A 13,266-nucleotide genomic window follows, 5' to 3' on the forward strand; every position below is an offset into this window, starting at 1 on the left:
TCCCCAGAGAGCATATATCAGCCAGGGGCCGGGCCGACACTGCCCCCAGCCCCACAGGCGTACTGAAATCTAAGGACAGTACGCCTATGGGACAAGAGGCAGTGCGGTGGGGAGTGGGGCACATGGGGGCCGTCCCGGGACGGGGTGGTTGGGAGGTCTGACAAGGGGTCCGGCAGCTGGCCTCCGCAGTCCGGGTTTGGACCGCGGTCCGCCAGTTGAGGACCCCTGCTCTAAGTTATTGTTCCTTGTGCAGGAAATTATACATAAGTGGCCAGTTTTCTCTTGGACTGGAATCTACAATAAGCCTTCTGATAAGAAAAATTATGTATTTCACAAAAGGGTTCAATTTTACTGGTAAAAGACCTTTTTTTTCGGGCGTAGCAGGTTCTATGCCCTAGGCCCCCTGTGCATCCCTCTCGAAAGGGGATAAAAGATGTTTTAGCAGAATCCTGGCACCTATAGGAAAATGGACCCCAACATCAGCCATGGATTCGTTAACGTTACATAACGATATCGGTGGTTTGAGGGTGCTTTTAACTCTATGTCAACTAAATGATTATTTGTATTTCATTGTTACCTGTCCAAGCAGCTGAACAGCAGGGTTGCCAGGAGTTGGACTCCCAAACATCTAATGATATCGCAAGGAAGGGCCATGAATTTTAAAAGCCATGCTTTAGTTAGGAGGCGCTATTATAGTATAACATTATAGATTACGGCTTGTGCTTTAGGCTATGTTCACACTACGTAAAACTACGGCCGTAGTTCTCGCCGCAGAACTACGGCCGTAGTTTTGCGGGGTGGAATATTGCCTTACTGTCAGTGGGATCCCGGCTGGAGCGTACACACATCGTACGCGCTCTGGCCGGGATCCATGCGGCGCCGTAAGAAAACTGACAGGTCAGTTTTCTGTGGCCGGAATTCAGTGAATTCCGGCCGCAGAAAGACCTGTCAGTTCACACAGTGAAGCGAGTGGCTCCGACCGCTCGCTTCACTGTGTGCTGTGGCAAGCTCTGATGCGGGCGCGCGCTGATGCGCCCGCATCAGAGCTCCACGGCCGGAAAGATCATCCGGCCGCTACTTAAGTACCAGCCGGGATGATCCGGGCTAAGACCGGCCGGGGGTAACGGAACGGCCGGATGTTCACGTAATGTGAACATAGCCTTAAAGTGACTCTGTACCCACAATTCCCCCCCCCCCCCCAAATTGCTTGTACCTTCGGATAGCTGCTTTTAATCCAAAATCTTACTGTTCAGCAGGTGATGCAGTTATTGTCCTAAAAAACAACTTTTAAATTTGCAGCCCTGTGTCAAATTGGCGTGGCCTAGAGTGTCTGTGCCCTAGGCTTCCAACACCTCTCCATCCCTCCTCCCTCTTCACCATTAGGAATGCCACTGACAGAATTTCTCCTATTCATCACTTCCCTGAACACTGCACATGTGCTGGATAGTTAAGGCACATGTGCAGTGTTTAGACAAGCGGTGATTATGAGAAATCCTGCCCAGGGGCATTCCTAATGATGAAGAGGGGAGGAGGGTGGGAGGGGCGGTGCAAGCCTAGGGCACAGACACTCTAGGCCACGCCAATTTGACACAGGGCTGCAAGTTTAAAAGTTGTTTGTTAGGACAATAACTGCATCACCTGCCGAACGGACCCCAGGACAGATCATGGATAAAAAACAGCTATACGACGGTACAAGTGGTTGTGGCGGAGCAAATTGTGGTTACAGAGACGCTTAAAAGAGACTTGCTTGGTACTTTACTACTGTACACAACATGCATTATTGCACATTGTGGCCTACTATAGGAAGGCAACATTTGTGTAGCCAAGGTGTGATATCAGCCACACAAAGGAGCACATCTTGTGGACAACTGAGTAAACTAACCTTCATCTAATGATAATATATTCATATGACTGAAACGGCAATTGTCATATATAAGTGAAAGTACATGATATTCAGTTGTCAAGCAGCAGATAGTAGCCAGGAATAGGAGCACAACTAAAAAGATCATCCCAAGTGATTTTTTTTTTAAATGAATATCATATATGTGACTTGCTTTAAAACACAAGCCTGGCATATGAATTCAACCATCTATAGCCACCATGTAAAGCACATGTAAAGCACATACTCCACTATGGGGCCGGCGGGGTATGTGCAATTATTAGAGTTTTCAGATATGTTCACACAACGTCAAAAATAGAGAAAAGGCAGACGATTTTGATATTTAAAAAAAATGTTCGTTATCGTCGCAATTATCGTCGCAATGGCAATGCATTGAAATCAATGGAAAAACGGACGTCCAATGCACACAATGTATTGAATAACGGACGTTTTTAATTTTTTTTTTTTTTTTCGCAGACATCAAAATAATGAACATGATCATTATTTTAGGACTTCTTTTGCAAACAGTGAACGTTTTTTAATAGTTGTCGTCCGTTGATGTCCGTTATTTTAGACTCAAAATGACGGACATCATCTTAAACTGTTGAAAAACTGTTGAAAAAACGTTGTGTGAACATAGGGTTAGCTATGCGTATGGATAAAAACTGTGAAGAGATAATTATTTACTATGACATATATTTTAAGAGTTTATGTTCTGTTTATCACTGTTAAATGTGACTGTGAACCCTGAAGATTCTAGTAAACGTCTCTGCCTTGGGCACATTTAGTCTCATTTGGCTCAATATCAAAAAGACATTCCTTCTTCGTTCTTGTAAACAGTGGAGCAATTGACCAATAGTCATACTTTCCTAGCATAAAACTGGTAACTTAAGTAACGTCCCTGTGTCTCCGCACTGTTAGCACTCTCTGAAGTGTTGTTCACATATGCCATTTAGATTTTGGGTTGTGAAGGTGCGAACATATATAACAGGGGTACTCAACAACTTTTAGTGAGGGTCCACTTACCGGGGTCTATTGTCAGGTGAAGGTCGGAGCTGAACATCAGTAGTTAACGTGTTTTGTTAACTTTTCACAAAGGTTGTTGAACTATTTACATATAGAATTGATGCTTAGTTGGAAAACTGGCATTTTTTCTCCCTCACAAGCCCTTTGAAATTAGATACAAAGGGGATGATTGTCCCAGTAGTATATAGCCCTCATGCGCTCTCCCCCAATAGTATATAGCCACCCTGTTGCTCCCCCAGTAGTATATAGCCCCCTGTGCGCTTTCCCCAAGTAGTATATAGCCCCCCGTGCACTCTCCCCAAGTAGTATATAGCCCCCCTGTGCGCTCTCCCCCTGTAGTATACAGCCCCCCTGTGCACTCTCCCCCTGTAGTATATAGCCCCCTGTGCGCTCTCCCCCAGTAGTATATAGCCCCCTATGCGCTCTCCCCCTGTAGTATATAGCCCACCTGTATGCTCTCCCCTGTAGTATATAGCTCCCCTACACGCTCTCCCCCGTAGTATATAGCCCACCTGTGTGCTCTCCCCCTGTAGTATATAGACCCTCTGTGCGCTCTCCCCCTGTAGTATATAGCCCCCCTGTGCACTCTCCCCTTCCCATATAGCCCTCCTGTGCACTCTCCCCCTCCCATAGAGCCTCCCCTGTGCACTCTCCCATGTAGCCCCCTGTGCGCTTTCTTCCTCTTCCAGACAGCTGGCCTCTGCCTCCGCCAGTTGAGGACCCCTGATATATAAAACAGTGCCAAGGTACTTTATAGAAGCAGTGATCAACTACCTTATATGTAAAAATGTAGCTATAAAGGCATTCTTTTCCCCTTTATTCTGCTTGAGTTACTAAGAAGAGAGTGATGGACTTTGAAAGGTCTGGTTGAATTGTAAGGAATATTCACATGATAAGAAGTCCTGGTTTATCTCTGACTATTCCTAAAAACATTCCAGGATCAGTCCTAGGACTAGTACCAAGTATGCTGTTGGCGATCACAGACTGATGACATCATGGGTCCTTTTATTGTTGTAGGAAGCTGGATATGAAGTGCACATAGCACCGATCCCATATATCAGGAGGATAGAGAAGACTGTAGACAGTGTCGGACTGGGGTATCTGGGGCCCACCAGAGGAAATGATCCTGGGGGCCCATCAATGAAGGGTCAGTGAGAAACAACATGTCAGTCAGTGTTTGTGCAGGTTCTAAAGATGGAGGCCCAACGGAGGATCCTCCCGTGCTCTGGTGGGCCAGTCCGACACTGACTGTAGAGCTATGTATGGCTGCATAGTTCTCTCAGTGATCAGCGTAGGGCTGAATAAATGCATCACCTGATCTCTTGGGAAGCAATAAGGGTGTTCTGATACTGTTGGACTGCCCAGACTGCAGACTATACAATGCAAACACTCTAGATAAATGTTTTCTTGCTTCAAAAAGAATCTTATAGTTGGTAAGTACCAAGTGCCTCTTTATTGGCCCACATATCTATATGCCTTAGCGTGTCATGCGGCCAGTCATCCAAACCTACATAGGACATATTGGACTATTATAATACTTAAAAAAGATTATCACAAGAGTTAAAGCGAATGTACCACTGGTACATCACTTTTTATTGTTTTTTAAATGAATAGACCAGCGCTGGTGAGGGGATGTTAGTGCAGTGGTCCTGTTTTTGAACCGCCCAGTTCCCGGGCACGGCGCTGGTCTATTGCTGAGCACCAGCCGGCAATGAAGCACTGTGGGTGGGCCCCACTGGCTCACAGTATGACGCCCCCCCTCCGTGACGTGGCTCATTTGATTTTAATGGAGCCACATGACAGAGGGGAGGGCAGACTGTCACACTGGGGGCCAGCTGGCCCACCTCCAGTGCTTCATGGCCGGCTGGTGCTCAGTTATAGACCAGGGCAGGGCGGGGGAACCCACAGGCCTTTCAAAAAAAGGATCAGCATCCTTGTACCGACTCCGGTCTATTCATGTAAAAAACAAAAAAGTGATGTAACAGTGGTGCATTCCCTTTAGGCACAGGAGACTAATGACTACCTGCTCTGTATAGTGATGGCCCTGTCAGCCAAGGTAAAAAATATAATTTATAGCATATTACATTATTTTGGTCAGCTGTTATTTATGACTACAAAGCCGAGAGTACAAGCTGTGACCACTACATCGAAGTAATAAGATTCATTTCTTCGTAGGACAGAGAGTTATGTCCATGTTCATATATTCTATTCATAAAGTGTACAAGATTAATTAGATCTTTTGCTTTTTAGCCAGCTACTCCGTAAAAGTGAAATTTATGCTGTCTAATAGGAAATGACATTTGTGAGTGCGACCGTGTTAAATCTGCATAGGTTGGAGATTAAAGTCAGGCGTCTTCAAAGTTAGATTAAATGCTGCTATTAGTGTTTTACTATCATCTTTTAATAGCTCGCTGTAACTAGAGCTAATAGTATCTTCATTGGGGCCAAATAAATAATTCTAAGGAAACAGCCTTCTCTCATACAACGTGTGTTACATCTATGGTTAATGGGGGGGGGGGGTCTCCTTTTTGGATTTCAGCCATTTTGTCTGACCCCTTGCATTCATTTGCTCTCACCTGGCTGAAGCAAGATTTATATACCAATCAGCTCCTCCTGCTCTACAACACGGTGCCCAGATATTGCTATACTTTTAATGCAATATGTTCCTTTTTGGCATTATTTTAAGATTTTTATGGCACAATTCTTGGGTCTATCTTTGGAATTTAACATATGGCTTTTTTTTTATTTGTTTGAAGACTACCTAATATAATGTTATTTATGAAGACTGAAAATGAGATGTGATGAAGCCTTTACAATAAGTGATAACAGGTCATCAGTCAATTATTATTTTTTTTTTTTTTGCAGGTTTCCCACCTAAGAACAGAAAATGAGTCTTCTACTCCTTGGTGTAACGGCCCTTCACGTCGCTATATTGATCATCCTCTTCGTTGCTACCCTTGACAGTGTAAGCAGATAAGTTGATGAATAATTTATAGCATAGCTTATAAAAAATACAACATTAACCTAGGGACTATATAGTAATAGTTTTTCTATCCATTGTTCTCATTCACGTGATTGGGTGGAATCAGTTACTGTATTCCTGCTGATACTTAAGAGGTAAAATCAGTGTCATCCATGACATCCATTCTTTTGATCCATTAAATACGTCATGCCATTGATTTAAATTTTAGTAACTAGAAGGGAAGGCAATTTACTTCATTTGTGCTTGAGCAGACAATGTTGTATGTAAAATGTTCCCATCCATTGCACTAGACATCTGTCACCATGGCTGACAATGATTGATGCAAAGAAAACCTCCCAATGAAATAGAAAGAACAGTTTTATTGTCTGTTTACAGACATCAACCTTTCATAATTTTTTTGTTGTTGCTCATTTTGTATCATATGACACTACATATGTTGAAAACTCAATGAACAGATCCACGTGACATGAAGCTTCTTAGACTTTATGTGTTATCTTCCGTTCCATATTTAGTTCGGTATTTACAAGCATTTCATACCACAGATCATAACATTTCTGAAAGGCATTTGTTGAAACATTTATGTAAAGCATGCGCGGCATGCAGAGTCATCCCGTTTATCATTACATGCAGTGAACACTGAGAAAATACAGTAGTGAGCAGTCAGGTATACATCTCCTTGCCTGCTCAGATGAAGCATTCTCCAATTACACTTAGGTAGTTAAAAAAAAAATATTTCAAATATTTCACATTCTTCTGCCATTATTATTTTTACCCTCATTGACTGATGTTATATCATGGTCAAGAGGGCAGAAGAGGCCTTACTGACATAGTAGATTACATGTGCATGTCAATAAGGCTTTGCTTCTATTGAGGAACTAGAGTCAGTGAGCAGTCTGCAGGAAGTTCATTCACAAAAAATAAGCTGGGCAGGTTGACAAAATAAGATACATTTGTACAAGGCACAGCGAGCAACACAACAAAGCTATGATATATTTCATCCTGCTTTTGTCTTGAAAAATGCTTACATAAAATGGCTGTTTGTGCACACACATAAATTATTACTTTTACAGCTCTAAGTGTTACAGCTGTGAAGCAGATGGAATTTCGCTTCGAAAATTTTGGGTCAAATTCATTAATATTAGAATCTTAATGAATTTAAGTAAAACAGCCAAACAATAGTAGCTTCAGTACTGGGACTATTACACAAGGATGAATTTTTAACGCATGTTCTTCATCAGCCAGTCAGTCAATGATCCCATCTAATGAAACCCAACTTGTATAACACAGAAGATGTGGAGTGTGAGCAGGGCCGGACTGGGACTTAAAATCAGCCCTGGCAATCAGACCCCAGCAGCCCACATACCATATCATGGATATCCGTGTAAAATACGTGCTGTAGCAAATTCTGCTTCATTTAGCCATGTCCCCCACTACTCCCTTAAACATGTGAACCCCACCACCAGCACCTAAAATTAATGCTATAACATAATCTGCTGTGGATTTGATGTGGCATATATATGCATTTATTTTAACTGATTAAATCAGAAGCATCAAAACCGCAATGGATTAGGTATGAACGTTCCCTTAAAGGGAACCTGTGAGGTCTATACCAGGTGCACAGCTGTAGATCCCAGCGTACAGGTCAGGGACCGGACCTTTAGTCCATTGTAAACTATTATAATCATTCTTTTAATTACCAGCTGAAGTGTCAGAGAGGCGGAGCTGAGTCACAGCAGCACCCTCTGCCCCCGCCCCTTCCTGCTCTGACTGATGGACGTATAGGTTAGTGCTGCTGCTGCAGTTGCCGTTGTGAAACTTTAGTCGGTAATGAAAAGGACAATTATAAAAGTTTACACTGGACTAAAGGTCCTGTCACTATTGTCTGCTGAGATCTACAGCCCTAGACCAGGTATGGACCTCACAGATTCCCTTTAAAGGAGAAAAACATAGCCACTTTCTTCCAGAAACAGTGCCACACTCTTCTTCAGTTTGTGTGAGGTATTGCAGCTCAATTCCATTGAAGTGAATGGAGTGAAGTTGTAATACCTTTACATAACCTGAAGACAGGCATGGTGCTGTTTTTGGACAAAAGTTACTATATTTTTTAAATCCCTTTTATCCTGACTATGTCTGCACTCCATATAATGGCGGTATAAGCAGTAAGGTTTTAATTATTAAAATGTGTCTGCTGGTTGTGATCTCATGTGTAATCAAAGCTTAAAAATAAGCTGCTAGATAGATATTTCCTACTGGATATCTATCTTCTATCTATCTATTTATCTCCTGTCTGTCTATCTATCTATCTATCTATCTATCTATCTATCTATCTCTCTATCTATTTATCTCCTGTCTGTCTATCTATCTATCTATCTATCTAGAATTTTCTGTGCATGATAATACTGTCATAGTTAATAACACCAGTAAGCAAATATTATCCCCATACTTTACACATTACTGCCATACTGTTACTAAGCAAACCCAGCAATATTGCCAATACTACCAGTATATAAGTAACAAATAATATCACCACACCATGAGCACGGCCATTATCACCACATAATGAATAATACCGTTACACTGTGACTGAATACAATCCACTATATACAACACTAATATTACCAATAATACGAGTAATACCATCACACCATGCCCACTACCCTCAGCATACGGTGACTGGATAATACCACTATACCATCACACCATGCCCACTACCCTCAGCATACGGTGACTGGATAATACCACTATACCACCACACCATGCCCACTACCCTCACCATACAGTGACTGGATAATACCACTATACCATCACACCATGCCCACTACTCCCACCATACAGTGACTGGATAATACCACTATACCATCACACCATGCCCACTACTCCCACCATACAGTGACTGGATAATACCACTATACCATCACACCATGCCCACTACCCTCAGCATACAGTGGCTGGATAATACCACTATACTGGCACCAAATAACAGCCACTATATAAAGACCAATATTCACCCAGAACAGTGACCATAGAACACAGGTGTCACACTCCAGCTGTTACAGAACTAGAAATCCCATCATGCCTGGTCAGCTAAAGCATGACGGGAATTGTAGTTTTGTAACACCTGGAGGGCCGGAGTGTGACACCCCTGATACAGAAGTAGATCCCAGCTGTATAATGGTCCTGCAGACCTTAAAAGTGATGATTACAATTACATTCAGTGACTCACAGTAGGCGTCTTCTCTGCATGAAGAGACGTCCACTTTTCCTTTTCTTCTCCATCTATCTCCGGCCATCATGAAGGCTTCTCGGGCCATGACTCCTCTCCACGGGATCTGCCAGACAGACATTTTAGGCTTCTTGCTTCAGCAACATCCTCATCTATACATCCCCCCCAAATAGAATAGCCCCCCCCCTCCACTGCACATCCTTCCATATAGAATAGCCCCCCTGCTGTACATCCCCCCATATAGAATAGCCCCTCCTTGCATCCCCCATATAGAATAGCCCCCCGTGCATCCCCCCATATAGAATAGCCCCTCCTTGCATCCCCCATATAGAATAGCCCCCCGTGCATCCCCCCATATACAATACCCCCCCTGCATCTCCCCTATAGAATACCCCCTCCTTGCATCCCCCCTATAGAATACCCCCTCCTTGCATCCCCCCCCTATAGAATACCCCCTCCTTGCATCCCCCCTATAGAATACCCCTCCTTGCATCCCCCCCTATAGAATACCCCCTCCTTGCATCCCCCCTATAGAATACCCCTCCTTGCATCCCCCCTATAGAATATCCCCCTGCATCCCTCCATATAGAATACCCCCCCTGCATCCCCCATATAGAATACCCCACCTGCATCCCCCATATAGAATACCCCACCTGCATCCCCCCATATAGAATACCCCCTCCTTGCATCCCCCTATAGAATACCCCCTCCTTGCATCCCCCTATAGAATACCCCTCCTTGCATCCCCCTATAGAATACCCCTCCTTGCATCCCCCCTATAGAATACCCCCTCCTTGCACCCCCCCTATAGAATACCCCTCCTTGCATCCCCCATATAGAATACCCCCTCCTTGCATCCCCCCATATAGAATACCCCCTCCTTGCATCCCCCCATATAGAATACCCCCCCTGCATCCCACCCATATAGAATACCCCCTTCTCCTTGCATCCCACCCATATAGAATACCCCCTTCTCCTTGCATCCCACCCATATAGAATACCCCCTTCTCCTTGCATCCCACCCATATAGAATACCCCCTTCTCCTTGCATCCCACCCATATAGAACACCCCCTTCTCCTTGCATCCCACCCATATAGAATACCCCCTTCTCCTTGCATCCCACCCATATAGAATACCCCCTTCTCCTTGCATCCCACCCATATAGAATACCCCCTTCTCCTTGCATCCCACCCATATAGAATAGAATACCCCCCCCCCCATGGCCACTAGTGAAAGAGGTAAAAAAAAAACACACATTCTCACCTTTCACCTCGCTCCCCAGCAGCTTCTTCTTCTCGGATGTTCGGTCCACAGCTCTTCTCCCCGGTGCAGAGCGGAGGCAGCTCCTCTCCTGTTTCTGCTCCCAGGTCCTCAGCGGTGCGTCAGGGAAGTGACGTCAGCCGCTGGGGACCTGGCAGAGGTGCCTGCAGACGTGCCTGCGCGCGGCACGTCTGCAGCCCCGGGCCGGCCCTGACACCTTCCAGATGCCGGAGGGGGCTGAAGACCAGCCCCCCCCGCTCTCCGGCCCAGCCCGCTCCTTACTGGCAGTGCCGGGGGCCAATAGCTTCCTGGCTCTGTCAGTCAGAGCGCAGCCGCTACAAGCTGTGAGCGTTCATCTTGAACGCTCACAGTTAAAGGGCCAGGGCGCCGGCCCTCTGCACAGGCTGAATGAATAGCGCAGCGGCCGGCTGCGCTATTCTTGCAGCCACTGCTGAGGGCCGGTGCACATGGGGGCCAGGAACGGCGGCCCCCGGATTGGTAATACTGGCAGCCCAGCGGGCATTTGCCCGCTTTGCCAGATTACCAATCCGGGCCTGAGTGTGAGCACTGGTTATGTAAAGCACACACTCAGTACAGTTATAAAACCAAATTTCTTTAACACAGTAGGAGTGGAGTGCGAGCACTGATTATGTAAGGTGCACACTGCATACACTGATCCCAGTAAATCGGTAGAACTCAGCAGGAGTTTACAGTGCCTAGTGAGTAAATAATATGGACTGTGTCTTCACTGGTCCAAGTAAATCCCTATAGGCACCCAGATATTTAGTAAACTGGACACTTTGTTGGCAGCTACAACAAAACAATCACCCACAATCAGCCCTCCTATCCTCTCCTTTCCCCTCTATCCCTAAATCACTCTGTTAGTCTCTCCCTGCTCTGCTCTAACTGACTGCTGCCATCCTGCTCTCTCCTCCACACACAGCCGGCTGGCCACCTCCGTAAACGAACCGCCTTATATAGGTGGTGAGGATTAGGTGCTGACATCACAGAGGAGCCTGCAGCTGATTGGACGGGCATTTAGGATTATGGTTAATCCCTTTCTCCTGCCCAGTGATGCTCCAGTCTGCATGTGCGGCGGCCATTTTGTTTTTTTGTGAATTTCCTTAAGGAATTGAAGGCCTGATTTACAGCAAATTTTCATTCGCCAGATTCACTCATCGCTTGTTACAACCATAGGGTAAACTGTTGACAATTTTTGTTCAAATAACCTTTTTTTCTTTAAGTTTTTTTTTTTTGTATAATTACGTCTGTCATTTTGAGTTTGTCATTTTGAGTCCAGTGTTAGCAACAGATTTGCCATGATAATTTTTTTTTAAGTCTGCACAGACAACGTCCGTCATTTAATACTGCATCATTTCATTGACTTTAATGCATTGCAGTAATAACAGACGTCTTTTTAAAGCGACTCCGTACCCACAATCTGACCCCCCCCCCAAACCACTTGTACCTTCAGATAGCTGCTTTTAATTCAAGATCTGTCCTGGGGTCCGTTCGGCAGGGGATGCAGTTATTGTCATAAAAACAACTTTTAATCCGGCAGCGCTGTGTCTAACGGCCAGGGCTTACATTTCTGTCCTTCCTCCCCACCCTCCTCATCATTAGGAATGCTCCAGGCAGATTGCTTCCTATTCCCCACCTGTGGCAGCCCGGCACATGGGCTGGATCGTTAATACACCTGTGCAAAGCTCAAACAGCAGTAAATGTTCCTGGATCATTCCTAATAATAAGGAGGGTGGGGAGGAAGGACGGAGAGGGTGTGCAAGCCTAATGCATATACAAATGTAAGCCCCGGCCGTTAGACACAGCGCTGTAGGATTAAAAGTTGTTTTTAGGTTGGGGGTACAGAGTCGCTTTAAATAAAAAAAAAAAAGTGGCCATGTTTTTTCTTTTTTGACATTGTCTGAACAAAGACTGAAATGCAGTCCAATCTGAAGGCATCATGTGTTGGAATTAATACACATAGTTTAATGGGAAAAGTTGCAATATTACTATTCATGTAAACCTATTCATGTAAAATATTCCGATTGGCAGCTACGTGTTAGTTTTTTTGTGTTCTTTTGTTATTTTTTTTTAAAACCTCCTGCACCCATTGCTCTCTAGCGAAATGAAAAATCATAGTATTTTATGATGTAAAGCATAAAAAAACTATAAATATGAAATACACTGGTCTAAAAAACTAAAAAAAAACAACTAATGTTTTTTTGTAATGTGAAATTGTAAAAAGCTTCTGCACCTGTAGAAATATTGTATCAGGGTAAAGAATAAAAAAAACTGTTGATAAGTGTACAAAGTCTTTATTTATTTGCAAATAAAAATAACACAGCAAATGAGCAAAAAGCAATTACATTTCTGAATTACTTTTTATGAATTTGTTGGTAAGATGTTTCTCAGTTTTGCTAGTGTTATAAAGCTCTTCCTTGAGCTTAACAGCTCGCTTGACAACCATATTTGACCGAGGAACATCAAGCAGCGACAGTTTTTTTATCCTGTTTTATGAAAAAATATTATAAAGCCTTAGGACACTTCAATTTGGAAATAGCAGCATGCAGCTCATTGTATCATTGAGGCTCCTGAATAGTGCTGTTTTCGACCATATCTTAGCAATGAAGTCTTAAGTAGATTTAAAGGGGTTATCCAGCGCTACAAAAACATGGACAGTGCAGGCTGTGGCCCCCTGTCATCATCCTCTCCAGCAGCCACAGCCCGCACAGCTCTGGGAGTCGGGTCGTGACATCACCATTTTATCCAGGAAGTGAAGCCTTGATGCAGTAGTAAGTGCAGGGAAAAAAGCACTTTATGTACATTTCCCGTAACAGTGTATATTGTATATTGTAAATGTATATTGGTGATTTGTAAAACTTTTGGGGGGCAAT

The 13,266-nt window shown here is 44.1% G+C and overlaps 1 protein-coding gene across 1 annotated transcript in view; it reads left to right on the forward strand.

Annotated features, from left to right (window-relative positions):
• EMP3 (epithelial membrane protein 3 (MAM blood group)) overlaps positions 1 to 13,266 on the forward strand; it is a 46,781-nt gene that overhangs the window by 16,644 nt on the left and 16,871 nt on the right. The window contains exon 2 of the mRNA XM_069946461.1: positions 5,771 to 5,870. Within this exon, the coding sequence (XP_069802562.1) occupies positions 5,793 to 5,870 (78 nt within the window). The 5' untranslated portion in view covers positions 5,771 to 5,792. The remainder of the gene's footprint in view (positions 1 to 5,770; positions 5,871 to 13,266) is intronic.

This window comes from Dendropsophus ebraccatus, chromosome 12 (genome assembly GCF_027789765.1).
Source record: "Dendropsophus ebraccatus isolate aDenEbr1 chromosome 12, aDenEbr1.pat, whole genome shotgun sequence".
In the NCBI taxonomy this organism is placed as follows: Eukaryota; Metazoa; Chordata; class Amphibia; order Anura; family Hylidae; genus Dendropsophus; species Dendropsophus ebraccatus.